Here is a 22,505-nt window from a genome sequence, read left to right on the forward strand (position 1 = left end):
CAATCTTGATTCCAGCTTGTGCTTCATCCAGTCCAGCGTTTCTCATGATGTACTCTGCATAGAAGTTAAGTAAACAGGGTGACAATATACAGCCTTGACGTAACTCCTTTTCGTATTTGGAACCAGTCTGTTGTTCCATGTCCAGTTCTAACTGTTGCTTCCTGACCTGCATACAGGTTTCTCAAGAGGCAGATCAGGTAGTCTGGTATTCCCATCTCTTTCAGAATTTTCCACAGTTTATTGTGATCCACACAGTCAAAGGCTTTGGCATAGTCAATAAAGCAGAAATAGATGTTTTTCTGGAACTCTCTTGCTTTTTCCATGATTCAGCGGATGTTGACAATTTGATCTCTGGTTCCTCTGCCTTTTCTAAAACCAGCTTGAACATCAGGAAGTTCAGTTCACATATTGCTGAAGCCTGGCTGGGAGAATTTTGAGCATTACTTTACTAGCGTGTGAGATGAGTGCAATTGTGCGGTAGTTTGAACATTCTTTGGCATTGCCTTTCTTTGGGATTGGAATGAAAACTGACCTTTTCCAATCCTGTGGCCACTGCTGAGTTTTCCAAATTTGCTGGCATATTGAGTGCAATAGTTACACAGCATCATCTTTCAGGATTTGGAATAGCTCAACTGGAATTCTATCACTTCCACTAGCTTTGTTCGTAGTGATGCTTTCTAAGGCCCACTTGACTTCACATTCCAGGATGTTTGGCTCTAGGTCAGTGATCACACCATCGTGATTATCTGGGTTGTGAAGATCTTTTTTGTACAGTTCTTCTGTGTATTCTTGCCATCTCTTCTTAATATCTTCTGCTTGTGTTATAACCAGAGGCAAAGTAGGGCTGGAGCTATAGAGGGATGGGAAGCAGTTTCCAAACAAGTTCTGCCTTCAGGGGTCTTCTTATCTCCTGGAGGGGAGTGGTAGGGCAGGCCTCTGCGCAGGGCCTTGGGCACCACGTGGGCAGCTGAACCCAGTGTACAGCCCATTGGGGAGATCTGGTTGCTAGGCCCCCGGTGATCCCAGAGCTGAACCACCATTTAAGAAACACTTAAAGAACATCTGAAAGATGCAGGAGTAAGGATGAGCTTGTGTGGGTTCAGTGTGCTACTGTCTCATTCATGGCTCACACTTACGTGGGTAGGCTCTTCTCCCCACTCTGCCCCCTTTGTTGAGATGTAATTGACATATAACATTGTGTTTGTTTGTGTGTGTGTTAGGTCACTTCAGTCATGTCCAACTCTTTGCGATCCTATGGATTGTAGCCTGCCAGGCTCCTCTGTCCGTGGGATTTCCCAAGTATGAATACTGGAGTAGGTTGCCATTTCCTTCTCCAGGAGATCATTCTGACCTAAGGATCGAACCTGTGTCTCTTCTGTCTTTTGCATTGTGGGAAACCCTTAGTGTTTGTTTAAGGTGTGCAGTGTAATACTTTATGTTCCTTGAGAAATGATTACCACAAAAGTTGACATCCATCACCTCACAGTTACACATTTTTTTCCCTTGTGATAACTTTTAAGATCTCTTAGCAACTTTCAGATGTACAATACAGTGTCGTTAAGTAAAGTCACCATGCCGGATATTACATCCCCAGGACTTACAACTGGGACTTAACAACTTTAGAGGTAGGCGCTTCTCTTATTCCACTTTACAAAGAGGAAACTGAGATTTAAACTGCTTGCCAGGTGACCTGACTGCCTTGCCCACTGTCCGTGGTGCAGGTGCCAGGGTTCCGCGTGGCCGCACACACGCCCAGACCACGTGCAGCTTGGCTCACGTCCACACAAACCCGGATCTCGCTTGTCAGCAGGACGGCCGCGGACCCCGGGGTTTTTTGACTTTGGACAAAGCCAGGTTGCATCCTTTGCTTTGAGGTTCCTCCCCAGTCCTCCTCCCCCAGCCTTCTTCTCCCTCCTGCCTGATCTGTGCTGACCCGGTTCCCAGCCAGGCAGTAAGCTTCCCCCTCGTGCTCCATCTTTGGTGGCATGCAGCCCATCTTCGTCTTTTCTGTAACAGAAGGCTGGCGCTTGTAGGTGGTACCACTGAGATTCAAATCAGGGCCTGCTGACACAGGAGCCCAGGCTCTCCATCGGCTCTGCCTTCTGGTTCCCTGGTTGGTGTCTGGTCCTGAAGTGACAGTGCTGGAGGCGGGGAGGGAAAGGACGCTGCGGGCTAGCTGAGGCCAGTGACAACAGTTGGGTGGCGGGCTGGGGGAAGGGAGTGGCTCGGAAGTTGCTAGGAGCTGTGAGTTTAAAAACAGTTTGAGGCCATGCGTGCTGGGGCACTTGGGTTGAGAGTTGTACAGGGTTGCCCGGCGGCAAGGGCTTTGTCCTTGAAACAGTAGGTGTCTCTCCAGGGCTGTAGGAATAGTCTAATGTTTACATTCATTCAGGCCGAGAAGGGGGCTGAGCCACTGGTTTCCTGATGGGAGTTCTTTCCCATCCAAGTGTGTTGTGTCTCTTCATTCTGTGGAACATGTTACTACCATTAGCGTTAAGCCCGATTCAGGGCTCCCTGCAACCAAAACCTTTCAGGGAACATCTTGTTTCCTCAGCAGTCCCTCTCCCCCCACTCATTTTATGAAAGTTCTCTTTCGGCTTTGATCATGTTAATCTTCAGGGCCATATCTGCTTCTAGCAACTGAGTTTAGTGTAGAATTAACAAGTTATATAACTAAATCAATATGTTTCTTGTATTTTCTTCACACTACAGAGGGAATATTTCACTCTCAATCCCTAAGTTGAAGTGATATCATTTCTATCTTTATTTCTGTTGACTTTTTCTTTTTCCTTATAGAAGGAGACCTCTATGATACTATTCACACCTGGTTCCTTTCTTTTTTTAGTGGGCTAATTATAAACTTAAAATGGTTTCCAGCCAAGTCTCATGTTATTTACATCTTGTGTTTTTAGGGCCATGGAAGATAAAATTGTCATTTTAGCCCGTGAGCAAGGATTTTGAGGGTGAATTTTTTTTTTTTAAGCCATTCACATTAGATTCTCTTCCTCTTTCTGTGCCAAGCTAAATCAGTCCCTGGGCCGTGGGTGGCAGCGTCTTTGCTTAGTGATCAGGCACCTTTTTCCTCTTTTTGAGTATTGTATGTACTCTTTGTCAGGGCTGCCAAACACTCTTCCGTCTTCTTTTTCTTAATCTTCTACAATTCTGCACATCAAAAATGAAGAAACTAAGATGAAATTGAAGATGAAGAAGATGAATTACTCAACAATGCCGAGTAAGCTTCCCAAGGCCCTCTCTGGGACTAGAGCTGGGTCTTCTCTCCCAGGGCCCGTCCCTTGAGACGTGGCGCTGCTCTGGGTTCGGATTCCGGGACTTGACTTCTCTCAGCCTCTGTTTCCTCATTTGAAAGTGGGGAGAAGCTCATTCTGTAGCAGGAGCCTGCCTAGTGCATGCACCCACCTTTGTGAACCCACTTGCCATGTGTGTGCAGGCTCCCCAGGCAAGCGGTGCTGGGGTGCCGCTCCCGCCTTGCGGCCCCCTTCGTGAAAGCTCTCGGGGGGGACGGCCCTGGTCTTTCCCTCCTGCATCCCGGGTGCCTGCTCTGCAGTGTTTGTCGTGGGAGAGAATGTTGAATAAAGGATGTTATGAATTTCTCTAGGTTCTTCTTAGAAGAACTTTTTCATTTTCCAATAGCTCAGGTAGTTAATAGGCTATTTACCTTTGGCCAGGGTGTTACTTGACTCCTTTTTTTCTTTATATTTAATAGATTATAATTTTTAGAGCAGTTTTAGGTTTACATTACAGAAAATTGAGCAGGTAGTATGGGATTTCTATATATCCCTCTACAGCTTCCCCTGTATTAACATCTTGTGTGGTGTGTTTCTTTCATTGGTGAGCCAGTGTTTGTATGTTATTATTAACTATAATCCATCATCTCCATTAGGATTCACTGTGTGTTTTACAGGCCTTTGGGTTTTGACAAATGTCTAACATCCCATATCCACCAGGACAGTGTCCTTGGAGTGGTTTCTCTGCCCTAAAACTCCTCTGTGCCCCACCCTTCATCCCTACCTTCTCTCCCCAACACTTGGCAGCCCTTGGTCTTTTTATTCTCTCAGTAGTGTTGCCTTTTCCAGTTATCAGAGAGTTGGTATCATACAGTCTGCAGCCTTTTCACATAAGCTTCTTTCAAAGCTGTAATCATTTAAGTTTCTCCCACCTCTTTTTGTGGCTCGATAGTGCATCTCACTTTATTGCTGAATAAGACTCCATTGTGTGGATGTACCATGCACAGACTGTGTATCCATTCACCTTTCGTAGGACATCTTGGTTGCTTCCTGTTTTTGGCAATTATGAATAATGCCGTGGTGCTGCTTTCCTTTTCACTTAACCTTGAGTTTTCCTGCTGTGCTGATGACGGCAAATCAAGCTTCTTTATCAGGAAATACTGGTCACTATTAGAAATGCTTCCCAGAGTTGGCCTGCCAATTAAAAGTATATGCATTTATGTTTTTATTGTTTTCCCCCACTTTATTGAGATGTAAATGACAAATAATAAACTATATCTTTTAAAGATATATAATTGGATGAGTTTTGACGTGTATACCTGTGAGACCATCACTGTAGTGAAGTTAGCATTGTGAGTCAGCCAAGATCAGAGCAACTTCTTGAACTTGAAATGTAGCTAGTGAGACTGAGGGAGTGAATTTTAATGTTCTTTAATATTTAATTAAATTTAAATATTCACATGTGGTTGGTGGCTGCAGATTATAGAAGAGGTGGCTCTAGAGTGCATCTGTTCATTGAGTAGAACGGTGGGGGTTACCCTCCTTATTCACATTCGTGCTCTCCTCTCCTCCCCACTTCTTTCTTGGGTTAAATGTACGTAGTCAGATTTGTGTGCGTAAGTGAGAAATGCATTTGTTGAGACCCCCTTGTGTAACAGAGAGCAGTTAAGTACAAGTGATAGTCCATTGGCCTTATGATCCTTTCTGTTTTATTTCAAATTTTTATCTTTCACTGTTTAGACTGGTTGGCATTTAAAATAACTCTTGCGTTTTTGTGGGAAAATAATTACATGGAACCTGTTACAGTTAATCACTTAGATCAGGAGTGGGCACACGACAGCCTGCTGTCTGTTTTTGTTCAGTTCAGTCGCTCAGTCGTGTCTGACTCTCTGCGACCCCACGGACTGCAGCACGCCACGCCTGTCCATCACCAGCTCCCGGAGATAACTCTAACTCATGTCCATCGCGTCGATGATGCCATCCAACCGGCTCATCCTCGGTCGTCCCTTTCTCCTCCTGCCTTCGGTCTTTCCCAGCATCAGTTTTCCCCGCGTCTGTTTTTGTACACCAGCTAAAATAGGTCTTTATATTTTTTAGCGATTGGGAAAAATTCTAGACTGTTTCATGGCTTGTGAAAAGTATCTGAAATTCAGATTTCAGTCTCTATAAATACACTTTTATTGGAACCGAGCTCTATTCGGGTTGTTTACATATTGTCTATGGCTGCTTCTGTCCTCAAAAGGCAGAGCTGAGTCTTTGTCACAGAGACTGTCTGGCCCAGAAAGCTGAAAATATTTCCTGTTTGGCCCTTTACTTGTGTGAGAAGTTTGCTCACCGGTCTTAGGTTTTTGAAGGCCTTTATGCAGAAGTTGGAAATTTAGCTTGGGCGCTGGGGCGCTGGACCTTTTGTATTTGATGGAAAGTTTGATAGTATAGGGTGATCAGTTGGATTGAAGCTCGTTTGTTGTCATTTTTAAAATACACTTACTGAATTATTTGGCTGCCTTGGGTCTTAGCTGTGGCACCTGGGCGTCATTGTGGCCACAGGCTCAGTGGTCGTGGCGCGTGGGCTTAGTTGCTCTGCCACATATGGGATCTTAGTTCCCTGATCAGGGGTCGAACCCTTGTCCCCTTGCATTGCAAGGTGATTTCTTAACCACTGGACCACCAAAGAAGTCCCTGTTTGTATTTTGAATAATGTATTTATAGGCAGAGGAATTTGTGAACGAATGAATAAAATTTAGAGCCCTTGGAGCCACAGTTCCCAAAGTGTGTTCTGAGGCACCCCAGAGCACCCGGGCTATAGGACAGTTTCCGTTTTTGAGGAAGCACTGTGATACTCCACCTTTCACAAACACTGCAGACTCTTGGTTCAGGGTAGTTCACGGTTTCGGGATCACACTGCACGTCCTTCGATGATGTTGCATCTCTGTGCGGCTGGGGTTGCGGTGGTTGCTGTGCGTTGTGTGCAGCAGGAACTCACAGCAGCGGCAGCGTGAGTCTGAGAGGAGTGCACGCGCATCCTCAGATCACTCTCGCTATTTAGGACTGAAGCAAAACGTTTTCTCCTTCAACTTAAGAAGCATATTATTTTTCAAATGGTTACTAAGTTATTAAGACCCAAATGCTTTTTAAGTTGTTTGGACCCCATAATCTAATAAGTGGTATTTCCTTTGGCCTCGGGCACCATGAAAAAGTTGAGATTCCAAGGGTGCCAGGAACCCAAATTTGGGAACCTCTGGTATTCTGCCCCAAGAGACAGTGCTTTAAAGACCAATGACTCCAGATACCTATCAGAAGTGTCGTGCGTGATTGTCTTCAAGTAATAAACCTACTCCAGATACCCAATCAGAAATGTCATGCATGACTGTCTTCAAGATAATAAACCCACTCCGGATACCCCATCAGAAATGTCGTGCATGATTGTCTTCAAGATAATAAACCCATGGAAGTATGGAGCCCCCAGGCTGTTGTCTGAAATGTCAGTCTTGAGATCTTTCAGAAACACGAAGCAGTTTGGACAAGTATGGGCCATAGTTTTCTAATCTGAATTAACACGCGCAAGATGCAGTTAGTCAAGCATACTGATTATCCTTTGAGTTTTATTTGAAAATCCAGTAGCTCTGTCAGTCTGTTAAAGTGTGTTAACAAAAGTTCTTATCCTTTAACAAAAGCATTTCATGTTCAGAACTCTTGGAGCAAAGGAGCGGATGTGAGTAAAGGAACTGACGTGTTGATGCAAAGTTCCTCAGCGTGTCTTCCAGGGCCTGCCTGTCCCCCTCTGTTGTGTAGAGTGATACACGAGGAAATGGCTCCTTCATCAAAAGTAAACAGAGCCAGTTAAATCATTGTGTGCTAACTGTGCGGGTAGGTGTTGGGAGAAAAGGATGTGTTCCTGGTTTTAAAAAAAACTGTCTAAAATATTTGTAGTTGCCAACGTTTTGGTGCACTCTGTGTGTGAGCTGCGCTCTCACCATCTGTTCTTTGAGCCATAATTGTGCCTTCCGCAGTTGTCACACATTTCAGTGTGTGGCTCTAGCAAAGAAATCAACCTCCTTTGTTGGGTTTCATGAGTCTCTTAAATGCCCTTTCCTTAGACCTATGGCACGATGGGTTGAACTGAAGTCTTTCTCAGACTACATACTACCTCTGGAAAAAGTGTGTTTTTGGGATCATGGAATCTGAGGTTGTGTAAGATGAATTAATAATTTAAGCTTCAGATATGTTTGATCTTAGAGGGAAATATGCAGGTCAGGAAGCAACAGTTAGAACTGGACATGGAACAACAGACTGGTTCCAAATAGGAAAAGGAGTACGTCGAGGCTGTATATTGTCACCCTGCTTATTTAACTTACATGCAGGGTACATCATGAGAAATGCTGGGCTAGAAGAAGCAAAAGCTGGAATCAAGATTACCGGGAGATATATCCATAACCTCAGATAGGCAGATGACACCACCCTTATGGCAGAAAGTGAAGAGGAACTAAAAAGCCTCTTGATGAAAGTGAAAGTGGAGAGTGAAAAAGTTGGCTTAAAGCTCAACATTCAGAAAACGAAGATCATGGCATCCGGTCCCATCACTTCATGGGAAATAGATGGGGAAACAGAGGAAACTGTCAGTTTATTCTTTTGGGCTCCAAAATCACTGCAGATGGTGACTGCAGCCATGAAATTAAAAGACTCTTGCTCCTTGGAAGGAAAGTTATGACCAACCTAGATAGCATATTAAAAAACAGAGATATTACTTTGCCAACAAAGGTTCGTCTAGTCAAGGCTATGGTTTTTCCAGTGGTCGTGTGTGGATGTGAGAATTGGACTGTGAAGAAAGCTGAGCGCCGAAGAATTAACACTTTTGAACTGTGGTGTTGGAGAAGACTCTTGAGAGTCCCTTGAACTGCAAGGAGATCCAACCAGTCCATCCTAAAGGAGACCAGTCCTGGGTGTTCATTGGAAGGACTGATGCTAAGGCTGAAACTCCAATACTTTGGCCACCTCATGTGAAGAGTTGACTCATTGGAAAAGACCCTGATGCTGGGAGGCATTGGGGGCAGGAGGAGAAGGGGACGACAGAGGATGAGATGGCTGGATGGCATCACTGACTCGATGCACATGATGTGGGTGAACTCCGGGAGCTGGTGATGGACAGGGAGGCCTGGCGTGCTGCGATTCATGGGGTCGCAAAGAGTCGGACACGACTGAGCGACTGAACTGAACTGAGAGGGAAATGGCTTGGGGCAGATTAAATTTTTATATGTATCGTTTTAGTTGTAGTATATTCATTATGTTTTCTTGTTTGATCTTACTAGCAGGTTCCAATCCTGTTGTTATGACTTGATATATTGATCCATCTGAAGACTGGGAATGAAGGGGATTGACTGTGGGATAAATACAGAACTTACCTAATACAGTTGTGTGCGCCATTTTACCATGGTTTGTTGCTAGTCTTGTACTGCTTTGAAGGTAGATAATCTGATTGGGTTGTCAGTAAGTAATTGTATGAATGAAGTATATGTTATGACTAATTGAATTATAACTTTTCTTTCAAAGGGCACAGATATCCACAGATTCTGGTTTCATTACTATCTTGTTAAGTCTGAGCAGTTATGCACAAACAGCACCTGATTTGGAACCTCAGTTTCGAGGTGGAGTGCGAGGGCCCACGCGGGGCTGAATTGTGACAGCACAGGGCCCCTGGGTTCCCTGGGTCGTCGTCACTTTTCCTATCTGCATTTGGCTTAGATGGTCATCTTGCGTTTGAGTTTCAGCCACAGACTCATCCAACTTGGCTGACTTTTGGTTCTGCTCCTGTTCCCCCCACCCGGGAATGTTCCCTTCTCTGCAGGTTGCCTCTCTAAAGCTGCCTGCCCTTCAAGACCCCGTGCAGACTACTGCCTCCACGAAGCCTCGGGAGCCAGCCGGCCAGGGCGTGTCGTTCAGCCCACCCCGCGCTGCTTACCTTTCCTTGGGGGCCCCTGCTGCCTGTGTACAGGCGCATGTTCCTGTGTCTCCCACTCGTGTGTTCTCTACAACCTTGGCATAGGGCTGCGTATACAGGCCCTCTTCACATGTGTGCAATTTGAGAGGCAGGATTAATAGAAATAGAACTCTGAGGGACTTGGGTCAGTTTGTCACATTTTCTTGATGGGTTGTATATTATTTGAGCACCAGCAACTTGGGTTCAATCCCTGAGTCGAGAATATCCCCTAGAGTAGGAAATGGCAACCCACTTCCAGTATTCTTGCTCAGAAAATCCCGTGGACAGAGGAGCCTGGTGTGCTACAGTCCACAGGGTCGCATAGAGTTAGACACAGCTGAGCAGCTAACAGTTCACTTCATGACTTCAATTTCTAAGAGAGTCTAAAGCGACAGTTAACTTTTTCACTCACTGATTCTTCAGTGTAAACCCGACCTGTTTATGAAGGTCATGTCTGGTGCCATAGGATAGCCAAGTTTCTCCATGGAAAGCAGCTGGCTTAGCTTGTTGGCTAAATTGGGTATGAACAGAGTTCAATTTAAAGGTGGGTTCTTTAAATGGAATTTCTTTCGGATGGGTTTTCCTGGCAGAATGCAGTGTTAAGCTTATTAATTCACAGGTTGAAATGTCTTCACTGAAATATGGTTTTCTTTAGCACAGTACTAGCTTTTAGTTATGTCACAGTTGCATTCAAAGGTTGGTTAAAAACTCAAAGTACTGTTGCCAAGCTCCCAAATTGCAGGCTCAGAAATCCCTTTTGAAAGAGGAAGGGTGGGCGTCGGAAGGTAGGAGGGAGCTGTCACCGAGAAGCGGCCCTCCTCGCAGAGGCGAGTGGAAAAGGCCATAGGGCTGCTTTCTCCGTCGAAACGACCGAGGTGTTAGAGAGAGCCAGCAAATGACTGCAGTGGTTATTTTTCTTCCAAAAGTAATTTTTCCTTTTAAGAGGAAACATCAAAGAACATGCCTCTCCCTCTGAAGCAATTACTTCTGGAAGAGTTACTTTCCTTCAGCCTTTCTTGGTTTTTGTATTAGATAAATATTGAGTGTGATTAGGAAATGACTTGATAGTACTGCAGATAGTTGGCAAAAAAAAAAGGCATTTGAAAGTTCCCTTGGCTCTTCTTTCTGATGAAGTGATTGGAACCTAGTGGTGGTTGAAACGTGGGGTTCTTCCTCACTTCTGGAGATTTCCTCCTGTAGAAATAAAATGGAAGGCCTGCAGGTGTGGGCTTTGTCCCAAACAGGGTTTTAAAAATAGGGTCACTTTGTAAAATCGTGATTTAGAAACCAGAAGCTTGAGTTCCCTGGGCCTGTGTCTCACCTCCGAGCGACAGCAAGCCGCCGGGGGAGGCGGCCCCGTGAGGAGGGCCCCCGGGACTGGACGCCTGGCCTCTGCCTGGACTGGGCTGTGGGCGCACCTGACCTCGTAAACAGTTTCACGGGTGAATGTGACCTGTTGCACTTAATCAGTTATATGCAGAGGCACCGTTGGTTTTTGTGTGAATTTTCCCTGTTAATATTTTTCCCAACTTTCTGTTTTGAAAAATTTCTATTAAAAAAGTTGATAAAGTGTAGTGAGTACCTGTACACATTTCACCTAAACTAACATGTTTGTTTTATTTTGTTCCTTCCCACACATACACCTTTTTTTTCCCCCGTAGAACCAACCACTTGAAAGTAAGCTGTGTGTATCTTAACACTTTTGCCCTAAATACTGAAGAATAGATGTTCTCCTGTGTAACTGTCATTATCACAACTGAGAAATCTGACACTGATAGAATACTGCTACTTAATATGGTCACGTTTCCTTAACTGTTTTCTAGAGCTATGTTTATTCCAGTCCAGGAGCCAGGGCAGCATTGCATTCGATAATCCTGTCTCTTCAGTTGTCTTAATTCTAGACACTCCCCTACTTTCTTTGTTTATCAAGACATTGACAGTTTTTCTTTTTTCAAATTTTTGGCCACTCCCATGGTGTATGGGACATTGGTTCCCTGACCAGAGATTGACCCCACACCCCCTGCATTGGAGGACGGAGTCTTAACCACTGGACTCACCAGGGAAATCGACAGTTTTTCTTTTGTAAAGGTTTGGGCTGGTTGTTTTGCAGAATATTCCATAAGTTGGGTGTGTCTGGTTGTCCTCTTGATTAGCTTTAGTTCACAGTTTGCATCACGAAGACTCATGCTTGTGTGTGCTTCCGTGGCGTTCAGCAGATTGTCAGGTGGTTCCCATCATTTGGTGAAGGTGATGTCCACTAGATCTTTGCGTGATAGTGGTTCTGTTGTGCCTTTGTCACACATAACTAGCAGGATCATAATTTGAGGCTGTGGTGTCTTCCAGCAACTCCCTTTCTGTAGCATCCCTTGATGATCCTTGCTTGAATCAGTTATTATAAATTGATGGTTGCAGAATGTGGTTTTTCTAATCATGTCATTCCTTCTGTGATTATCGGATGATCTTTTCTGTTAAATTTTCTTTCCTGCCCGTCTTTCTTGAGTATTTCTATATAGTTTGTAATGCTTTATCACCTGTTTTCTTTCTGGTGCTCCAGTTATCCGGGGATTGACAAGGGGAACCCATTCGGGCTGGTTCCCCATCAGTCATTGAGCACTTTCTTGATTTCTGGTAAGAAATGCTTCAGACTCACCTTGACCTTTATTTGCTCCAGACTTGTAATTAGCCTTTTCTCCAAGGAGCACAGCTTCCTTTTTAGTAGGCAGTGGTATTTGGAAAATAGGAACTGGATGCCAAGTTTGCTTATTGCGGCTGAGGTGTCATATCTTCTAGGCCCTTCCAGATAGAGCTAGAACGTAAATGCTTTTAATAAAATATTTTAATACAATTAGAATGCTTCTAATTTTCAGAGGCTTCAGAAACTTTATAGGTTTTGGTTTGTGCTGAAAAACTAGGGTGGTGGTGGTGGTTGTTTAATCACTTAAGTCATGTCCTACTCTTTGCGACCCCATGGACAGTAGTCCGCTAGGCTCCTCTGTCCATGGGATTTCCCAGGCAAGAATACTGCTGATAGCCTGAGCAATTTCAGAGACTAAAGTTTTGTCAACTTCTTTCAGTCTTCCTTTCCCTTAATCCTCTAGAAAGTTAATTTTCTGTGCTAACAGTACACAAAATTCAATAGCCTCACATATCTCCTAAAGATAAGCCAGGGTACGTGAGCACAGAAACACGAAGCTGGATTCATTGATTTATTTAGGAAGCTCTTATTCCATATTTCAAAAAATGTTTGTTGAACAGTGACTCTGTTTCAGACAGTGAGTAAGGTCCTTCTTCTGGATAATCAAAGAGAAGTAGGACTTGGTCTCTGCCCTGTAGCCAAGTGGAGGGAGGAGGCCAGATGCTTACTAACCAGTTTCCACACAGGCTGAGTCTTGGAGAGGAACATGCCGACTCCTGTGCTAGTGGCTCTTTAGCCTGGATACCTCAAATACCAGCTGGTTGGGGCACACCGAGGTGAAAATGAATGTCTCAGCGAGTACGCGTCTATGTGGAGGGATAGATTTACAGGGAATGGAAAGTTTTTTCTGTTTTAAATTCAAGGCTAGCCTGTGTGGGTAATGCCTTATGCTGACCACTCTATTTCAGGAATTTAAAGGATGTTGTGGGTATTTTGCAAATGATATAATAGGTACTTAAGTGGTAGAGGGCCGAGTTTAGGTTGCTTCTTGCCAAGGACTTACTCTACCCTTTATGTCACTTAAGAAGAATTGTGTTTTTTTTGAAGCCCTTGTAATCTCAGTTTCTTGACATATCATAGTGCTGGAATGTACAAAGCCTTTTTTTTTTTAATGTAGGAAAATTTAGAAGTCAGTTTAGACAGTGTCAGTGTGTAGAACAAAGGATACTCAGCATTTTTTTTTTCTAGAATTGTGTGTGCAGTGCCTAATACTAACAAATTTTAGGGCCTCATTGAGGCCTTAATTATCCGAGGTATGATCTCAGCAGTTGAATAAACTTCTTAAATGTTGTTTATTATAAAAGGCATGAAGAGAATTTTCCTGTGATTTATATCCCACGCTAGCCGTTAACGGGATTCAGAATATATTTGAATGAAGGGGAGTAGATAAGTATGAAGAATGTATTTTCAAGTCCCAAAGTAAAAACATCTAAAAAGCAAATGCAGTTGGTCACCACGTGAGTTCTGCCTCCCTTCCAGACCAGATGTGACATGGTGGCATCCCCTCCTTTCCCACGAGGAGGGCAGCTCCAGGAAGGCAGGGCCTTCTGTTGGTCCTGGTCCCCGCAGCCACACACACACACACACACACGCACACGCACACGCACCCACCCTGGGGGCCTGGCCACGTGGTTGGGTGCTGAGCAGGAGCGTGGCAGGCAGTGTCAGAGTGCAGGTCGCCAGTTCCCTCCTCTGCTGGCTGTGGGTCCCCGCTCACCCTGAGGTTTCCTCAGAGTTGCACTCCTGGGTTCTCTGTCCTGAAAATGTTCTCCCCTCATCACTGACCACGCACAGACCTTTCCACTGAGGCCCAGTGTTATTCCTCCTCTCCCTTCAGCCTTCCGGAGCCTCCACCCCTCCAAGCTGTTTACTCTTTTCTCCTTGCGCCCTTAGAGCACTTGCCTATTCTTAGGACACTTGTGTGTTTCCCTGACTCCATTTCCTGAACTGTCTGCTTCCTCTTCCCCTCCCTCGCATGTTGCCTAGCTTGGTGCCTTTTAAATAACGTGGACAGCAGGAGTGCGGCATTCATGTTTCAGACTGGGGAAACTTGATAATGTGATGGAGAGAAGATGAGACACATACAGAAGACCGAGTCACTTGAAATGAAATGGTCGTGAGCATCCTGGGTGGAGGAGCTGCCCAGTTGCTCTGGTGTTTCATGGGGTCTCTTGTGACCGCCTGTGGAACTTCCCCAGGAAGACTGACTTTTTAGCATGACAGTGCTCTGAAACTGCTGCCACTCTTTTAGAGGTAAAGTCAGGGCAGTGTGTGCCACCTCCGCACTGATTAATCTTTTCAGCACTGTAAGTTTCTTCCTCAGATCTGTGCTTGGTTGTCATTAGTTTCCAGATGGGATGTCTCAGTTCCCCTTGTCATGTTTCTCCTGCAGCCTCAGAGGGGAGTAGCATGTCGGTCACCTCGGTGCCTGTCCTTATGGGGAGCAGAGCTGAGAGGCGAGCCCTGGGCTTCCTCTCTCAGGTGTCTTCTCCCCGCCGTGTCCTGTGGTTTCCTGCTCACCCACACCTGTGAGCCACTGGACGGCTTCAGTTATCTTTAGATCAGTAATCCTCACGGATGGCTATGGAGCAAACCAAATCTGGTGCCTGTGTGCATTTTCTAAAAGTTTGGACAAATTATATAGCAAATCTTCTTTAAGTTTTTGTATTTTGAAATAATGATAGACTTACAGGATATTAATAGCATATTATTCCCAGGAAATACTATGGAGCGATTCCACAGGCTCTTGACTCATTTTTCCTCCCGACAGTAACATCCAAAGAGACTGTCGTTGAGCATCATGTACATCCAGGATATCAACACAGTACAGTCGAGACAGAGCGTCTCCCAAGGGTTCCCCTCCTGCTACACTGTTACAGTCCCACTCACTCCCCGCTCATCCCCTGGCAGCCACTAACCTGTTCTCCATTTCTACAAGTTTGTCATTTCAAAAACGCTACGGGCACTTCCCTGGAGGTCCAGTGGCTCTGTGCTTCCACTACCAGGGGCCCACGTTTCACGTTTGATCCCCGGTCCTGGAACTCAGATCCTACAAGCTGCATGGTGCAGTCAAAAAATACATTTTTAAAACTACATTACAAACATATTTAAGTTCATAATCCATTTTGAGATAGTTTCTATAAGTATGGGGTTCATCGGGTTCCTTTTTTTCTCTATGGATGTGTAATTTCTCCAGTAATATTTGTGAAAAGGCCATCCTTCTTCCATTGAATTGCTTTAGCAGCTTTGTTGGCAGAACACCGGTGGGGGGCACATTTGGGAGGGTCAGTTTGTGGCTCCCTGACCCACCCACGGAGCTCTGTGTCTTTCCCTCCACCTGTGCACACAGTCTGGATTCCTGTAGCCGCATATCGAGCGTTCATACTGAGATGGGAAGGGGTGCTTCCCAACATAGTCTTCTTTTCCAGAATTGCTTTAGCTATTTTCGTTCTATCGCCATTCGGTTTAAGTTTTAAAGTACTCTTGTCCATAAGCTGCAAAAGAAAATCTTGCTGGGATTTTAAAGGAATTATGTTAAACCTCTCTATCCATATGGGGAGAATTGATATCTTTACTGTGTTGAGTCTTCCAATCCATGCACACAGAATGTCTTTTTCTTTCTTCAAATATTGAAAGTTTAAGGTGTAAAGATGAAGGGAGCTGTGATGTAACTGTTGGTGTGTATGAAGAGATGCCTGTATTCCAGGGACACCATCAGTGCCAGACTGCCAGGCTGTATCTTGGTTCAGTTCCTTTTTTTCAAAATTGTATTCACAGGCCTATGAAAGGAGGTTCCCTACGTGTCCTTTGATTCCAATGTTTGTGGACAGTGACACTGTGAATGAATTCAGGAGTGAAGATGGGGCTATTCACATTATAGAAAGGCGCTGCAAACTGGATATAGATGCTCCTCGACTGCTGAAAAAGGTAACTGGAAAGGACACCTTAAAAGGCAATCCCCCCAAAACTAAAATGAATTTGTGCTTATTGCTTCTGTTGGTTGCAGTTGGGTGTTATTCATTAACCCTTTTTTCTTTCTGTTTTGAAGATTGCAGGAGTTGATTACGTTTATTTTATCCAGAAAAACTCACTGAACTCTCGGGAACGTACTTTGCACATTGAGGCCCATAATGAAACGTTTTCTAATCGGGTCATCATTAACGAGCTCTGCTGCTACAGCGTGAGTAGCTGCACGGGGCGGAGGTGGGAGGTGGGGGCGTGGTCTTCTGAGAGCCGTCGGGCCCTCGCGGTAGGCAGTGCGTGTCTTTGTCTGAGAGGGCAGTTCTCCGTCACACACAGTTACTGGTTTCTAATGCGTGGGATCAGCAGGGTGGCAGCTGGCGTGTCCTGCAGGATGGACTACATTGTTGCGGCAGTTAAGGTGGCCAAGTGATGCCCTGGTTTGTTCTTTAATATGAATACGCCACATCGTTTCTGGCCCACGCTAACACTTTTGAAATGTGTCCCTCTGAGATTGGATCTGAGTGCATTTATCTGCCTCCCGTCTTGCCTGCTCACCACCCAGAGCAAGAACTTCTCTGACTGGAGTATTGGAATAACCCAGTAGGTCTCTCGCTTCCTCCCTCACCTTCCTATAGTGTATCCTTGACACTGAATCCAGAGTGATCCTTTTAAAGTGTGTCAGATCATGTCATGCTTTCTCAGGGCTCAGAGCTCTGCAGTGTCTGCAGTTCACTCAGAGGAAAAACCCACAAGCCTCACAGTGGCTCATGAGGCCCTGCATTTTCTCTTCCTCTCTCCTCTGTGTCCTGGCTGCCTCGTGCGCAGGCCTGCCCGCCGTCTCACAGCCTCTGATCACGTCGGTGTGCTTCCCAAAGGGCCCCTGGTCTCTCTGCTCCCTCTGCCCCCAGACCTCTGCTCGATGCCCATCCTTGCCTCTTGCGGGCTTCGCTCAGGTCTGCCTTTCGACGAAGCCAGCCCTGAGCGCCCCGTTTAATTCTGTGAACTGCCCTCCAGTCCTTTTAGCCCTGCTGCCAACTTTCCTGTTCCCCATAGTGCTTCTCTTCCAGCACTGGTTTAACTTCTTACCTATTGTGTTTATGGCCAACTGCCAGTCTTCTTCTGCTAGACTGTAACCCTCACGAGGCAGGGATCTTGGTTTTGTTTGTGATAGAGAACACTACTCGGTAAATATGGTGAATAAATGAATGATACTACCAAGCATGAAAATAAAGCTCTCCTTTTAATAGTCATTTTTAGAATATTTTAAAAATATTATTTGAGGCTTTTCATAATTCTGAATCTCTCTGTAATTTTTCCATCTGCTCTTTTCATGATAATAACATTGTTAGTAAAATAAGTGTTTTTTTCCCCCCTTGGTACCAGTGAACTGAGGAGCAAATATTCTCAGTCGTCAGTATAATTAATGAGAATACTTTCTCTTTTACCTGCAGGTTCACCCTGAAAATGAAGACTGGACCTGTTTTGAACAGTCAGCAAGTTTAGATATTAAATCTTTCTTTGGTTTTGAAAGTACAGTAGAAAAAATTGCAATGAAACAATATACCAGCAACATTAAAAAAGTGAGTGTCCCTTGGGGTTTTATGGGCAGGAGTCTCTTGAGATGGTCCAAGCTGGTCCCTTCCAGAGGCTGGGGGTGGGTTAGTCAGGGGTCCCGGTGAGTCAAAGGGGAGGATGGGGGCCACAGACCGCGCTGGTCGCTGGTGGAGGTCAGGGGCGAGTGTTCGGCCGCTGGCTGTGGTGCTGCCTGCTCGGAACTGCAGGGAGAGGTTGGGACTAGGGTCCGGGGCCCGCTGGGGGAGGCCTCTCGGGTCCCTCCGAGGCCTTGGGAGGTGAGGCGCGTCTTCCCTGGAAGAAGCTCCCTTCTTGTTTTCCTGCTGCTGCTCATCAGCGTGGCATTTGGGTGTCAGATGTTATCATTTGGGGTTAGGGGGTGCTTTCCCAAGGCTTGTTCTCGGTGCTCCTGGAGAGCGTTTGGATTGAGACATAGAGCACATCCTGGGCACAGGGCGGTGAGCCAGCGCTTGCAACTGGTGACGTAACACTGTCCGAGACATGGTTTCCTAGGCCTCTAGAGAAGGGGAAGTAAAATTATGGGGAAAAAACCCACAGAAGCATTTGGCTTTCCTTTTTCCTATTTGTTCTGTAGTCACTCAGTTTTCATCATGGTTTTCAAAACCCTTGAGGAGTGAGTAACTTGAAAGCTCAGTGTAGTAGTACTAACCTCAAAACTGGCTTTGCTCCCAAGGGCAAGGAAATCATCGAGTATTACCTTCGTCAGTTAGAGGAAGAAGGCATCACATTTGTGCCCCGCTGGACTCCACCTGCCGCCGCCCCCTCTTTGGAGACGTCCTTGTCCTGCAAGAAACCAGCAGCGTCACTGACTGTCGTCGTGCCTGACCCCACGCTCAAGGAAGGGCTGAGCGGCGAGCCCCTCAGCACCCCGAGTGGGGCAGCCGAGCCCACCGCAGGGACCCCGGACGGTGAGTCTGCAAGGGGCCTCATTCTAAGGGCAAGACTCCAGGCTGACCTGGAACCCTTGCCTCTTGGGACACATAGCTATGACACGAACAAAGATGGATCTTATCACTGTCCCCTTGCCTCTGGCTTACATAACACATTCATTTTATTTTTTTCTTAGAATGAAGAAACAAGAGTTTTTAAAAATGGTCAGGAAGGGGTTAACACAGTTATATCATCAGCATACCCATTTTCGGCTTCCTAGATGCCAGGCACTCTTCTGAGCACTTTGTGAATGTTTGCTCATTTAATAATAGTCCCTTTTAGGTAAGAAATGCTTTTGTCTTTGTTTTATAACTGAGTTAATAACTAAGGCTCAGAGGAACCAAGTGACTTTCATGGAGAGACACAGCTGTAGGTGGCAGGCTCCACGCCTTTCTCGTGTGACACACACACACACGCACACAAACCCTTTTTGATTGCTCAGTGTCATGCCCAATGTAAAGTAAGACAGTACAAGAAAATTCTGCCCTCAGAAGTTCTGTTGAATCATTGGCATTTATTTTTCCCTGCCTTCTCTGTGGCTCAGCTTTGCCCTCTGAATTAAGTATTATTAAATATTGATAACAGCCGTGATATTGTGAATAGAGTTGATACTTGGCAAACAGTGGTGACTTGGCGGCAGCTGGATGTGTCTTGGAATGCACATGTTTCCTTGTGCTTCTGCGGTGACTGGGTTTAGAGTCACCGGGGGGCCCTTTGGTGGCTGGTTAGAGTCCACCGTCCCCCGTGGCTCGGTTATCTCTGACTCCTGGACCACATGGGAACGTCACCGAGTGGGGCAGTTTGGAAGTCTTCAAGTTCCAATGTTCTTATTGTTAAGAATGTCCGAAATTGATATTCTAGACAAACTAGACGCAGACTACATCAAGAGATACCTGGGCGACCTGACGCCACTGCAGGAGAGCTGCCTGATCCGGCTTCGCCAGTGGCTCCAGGAGACCCACAAGGGCAAGGTGAGCATCTGCCCGAGTGTGCATCCACGCACGTGTGCAGGGGTGCCGTTGTTCAACCTGGACGCCTGGTCCTGTTCGAGTGACTCACAGTCAATGTGCCTGATGGCCGTAGGTGGGAATGTCCCTCTGGTCAAAAAGGCACTGGATCTGTGACCCCGTGTGCGGCGTCTGAGTCCTTTGTAGCGAGTTAGGATGCCCTGCTGTGTATAATTAGCTGCGTATTTATAGATGTTACAGAGAATGGCCTTAAAAATAATTACGTATCAAGTTACAGTAAAAGCAGTGTTGTAAGAATTAATTACAAATATTCATTCATTTTACTTTTCAGAAGGTTTGGAAGTAGTTCACAGGTTCTTCAGAGATTAACTGTTGGGCTTTGGGACTTCCCTGATGGTCCAGTTCAAGGTTAAGACTTCGGCTTCTGGTGCAGGTTAATCACTGGTCAGGGAGCCAAGATCTCACGTGCCTTGTGGCCAAAAAACCAAAATATAAAACAGAAACAGTATTGTTACAAATGTTATACTTTAAAGAAAAGGTCCACTTCAAAAAAAAAATCTTAAAAAAATTAACCTGTGCTTTGATTTTGAGGTGTTTGGTAAGTAAGCCTCATAACGAATTAGCTTTTTTGTAATCTCACGGGGGACCAGTGTGGGACGGAGGCAGATCCACGTGTCTGGGTAGTTCCTGGCCTCCTGCGCTGGCCTGGTGTCCAATTCTGCCGGTCTTGGTCTCCAGCGTCCAGTATCCAAGGACTGTTTGTATCTGTTCGCGAGAACTCCCCCGCTGTGATCAGAGCTGCCGTTGTTGGGCACTGACCGTGCATTAGACTCTGGTTTAAGATCTTTATTAAATCCTCCCAGCAGCCCCATGAACTGGTGCTATTATTATCACCTGTTGTGCACACACACAAGTTCAGTAACTTGCTGGGGGCCTTAACGTCTAGTGACTGCTGGGGTCGGGCTTTGAAGCCAGGCCACTTGGTTCTGGGACCGACATTCCCAGCCACTCCCGTGTAATGGTAGTCCTTTCTGAGAGGAGACCGTGCATCTCGGTGCTTTATTTTCCCAGGAGGGGGGGCAGGTGGATGCCAATTGCATGCCCCCCTCATCTGCACCTGCAGCGTGGGCATGTGGCCAGGGACGAGGACAGCCGGGCCACGGGAGACCCAGACACGGTCTTGGCCTTCTGTTTCCCTCGGGGAAAACTGTCAGACTTGTCAGCTGCCAGGAGTGGAACCTGAAGAAGGCTCTGGGGTGTCAGGACACCAGCGCCGCTATCAGAGCCAACAGCACTGCTCTGCGTCCTGCGTCGCTATCGCGTGTAATACTGTGCCGGAACGCGCGCAGACCACAGAAGCTGGCGGGTTAGCTCAGTGAGTCAGAGCAGCTGGAGTTTAAGAAGTTCCTTACGCCTTCACTCTCCTTTGCTGAAGCTAAAACGGGAATAGTCTAAAGATTATTCAGACTAATAATGCAGATTTTCTAAAGCATTAAGGAAGGTATTTGTGGTAGTGGCTAATTTTAAATAGTGTAATAATGCAGCTCGCTCTCAGTAAGAAGTGAGACTTTTTAGAGTCTTATTCCCTTGGTAACTTGCTTTTTCCCATTAGCAACTTTTCACATTGCTTAGAAACATCTCTTTCTCTCAATAGATCCCGAAAGATGAGCATATTCTCCGGTTCTTACGCGCCCGGGACTTCAACATCGACAAGGCCAGAGAGACCATGTGTCAGTCTCTGACTTGGCGCAAGCAACACCAGGTGGACTACATCCTCGATACCTGGCACCCGCCCCAGGTCCTGCAGGACTACTACGCGGGCGGCTGGCACCATCACGACAAAGGTAGCCGGGACCGTGGCATCGGTACCTGTGCTGAGAGGAACAGGGGCCTCGGGTGTGCTGTCCCTCCCCTTCCCCGTGTGAAGGAGTGGGCGCCTGTTTTATTACCGCTGCCCTGGGGGTGCCCCGCCGAGTGGAGAGGGAGGGCCTGAGGCCACTGCTTCCTGGCTACTCGCTCCCCCCGCCCAGTAGCCTGCTCCACTTCATTCCTTAATCAGGTGGAGTTTGTTTGACTTAATTTTTAAAACTCCGAAGGCTGAGTTTTCGCAGGAGCAGAGTGCTAGTAAAGGTGCTTTGCAGTGGCTTAACCCGTGCAGTGTCTGTAACAACGCGTAGCCAGGTTTTGTACATCACAACAGGAGGGTTCTTAGCTCTACCTGGGGAGTGAACAAAACGTAACCAAGAGCAGCATCCCTAAATGAACGATCAGATGTGGGGCCATCTGGTCAGAATGCTCTGCACACGACACCTGCAGGACAGGCTTCTGGCTCAGTTTCGGCGGCAGGCGGAGTGGGGTCACTGCACCGAGCCCCGCAGTGGAGGCGCGTCAGAGCGCGCGGGTAGAGCCAGAGGCCGAGCTCCGCGGGGCTCGCCTCACCAGCGGGGCCCCGCTAATGACCTGCTCCATCAGTTGGCCTTTGTTTTCACCTTTTACAATTCTGGTGGGAAAAGACCGGGTGGGCCTCCTGTAGGCACTGCCGAAGCCAGCTGCTGCTTCCCAGAGCGGGAGAGCGCACGGGGCCCCGTTGGCCTATGGGGGCGCCCGTCCCCCGGTTCGGGTCAGGAGCAGTGCTCACGCCGCCTGTCCTTCCCCTGCAGACGGCCGGCCCCTCTACGTGCTCCGGCTGGGGCAGATGGACACCAAAGGCCTGGTGAGGGCTCTCGGCGAGGAGGCCCTGCTGAGATACGTGAGTGCTGCCCGCTGGCTTCACTTCCTTCTCTGTCGGCGGGGGTGGGAGGGGACCATGGTCCTGTAGCCACAGCGTGTATCACTTTGATCATTAGAAAGGAGGACCTATTTATAAATTCTACAAACTTCAAAAGAGGGCCCAAAAGTTAAGAAAACGGTTTTCACTGTGGGGAAGCACGAACACAGCCGCGGGCACAGCTGCTCCAGGGGGCGTGGGGGTTGGGCCGGGCGCCCGCTCCCCCAGCCGCACCCCCAGGCCGATGTGGGTCCTGCCGCCTACCCTCGCTGTGCTCTGGGGCCGCCTCTCGTCAGGCCTCTCAGCAGTGCTCTTGCACCAGCACAGCGTGGTCCTGGCTCTGAGCGTCCTTTGTCAGGGCTGTGAGCGC

At 46.7% G+C, this 22,505-nt stretch overlaps 1 protein-coding gene across 2 annotated transcripts in view; it reads left to right on the forward strand.

Moving 5' to 3' along the window:
- Window positions 1–22,505, forward strand: part of SEC14L1 (SEC14-like 1 (S. cerevisiae)) — a 48,033-nt gene that overhangs the window by 15,608 nt on the left and 9,920 nt on the right. Inside the window, exons 1-8 of one of the 2 annotated variants that reach the window (XM_010856232.1) lie at window positions 1,321–3,232; window positions 15,692–15,841; window positions 15,963–16,094; window positions 17,329–17,457; window positions 18,144–18,378; window positions 19,262–19,371; window positions 21,023–21,212; window positions 22,029–22,117. In XM_010856232.1, coding sequence (XP_010854534.1) covers window positions 15,731–15,841; window positions 15,963–16,094; window positions 17,329–17,457; window positions 18,144–18,378; window positions 19,262–19,371; window positions 21,023–21,212; window positions 22,029–22,117 — 996 coding nt within the window. In that variant the 5' untranslated portion in view covers window positions 1,321–3,232; window positions 15,692–15,730. Of the gene's footprint in view, window positions 1–1,320; window positions 3,233–15,691; window positions 15,842–15,962; window positions 16,095–17,328; window positions 17,458–18,143; window positions 18,379–19,261; window positions 19,372–21,022; window positions 21,213–22,028; window positions 22,118–22,505 lie in introns of those variants that run through there. The other variant, XM_010856231.1, reaches the window with a different exon arrangement.

This window comes from Bison bison, unplaced genomic scaffold (genome assembly GCF_000754665.1).
Source record: "Bison bison bison isolate TAMUID 2011002044 unplaced genomic scaffold, Bison_UMD1.0 scf7180017864371, whole genome shotgun sequence".
In the NCBI taxonomy this organism is placed as follows: domain Eukaryota; kingdom Metazoa; phylum Chordata; class Mammalia; order Artiodactyla; family Bovidae; genus Bison; species Bison bison.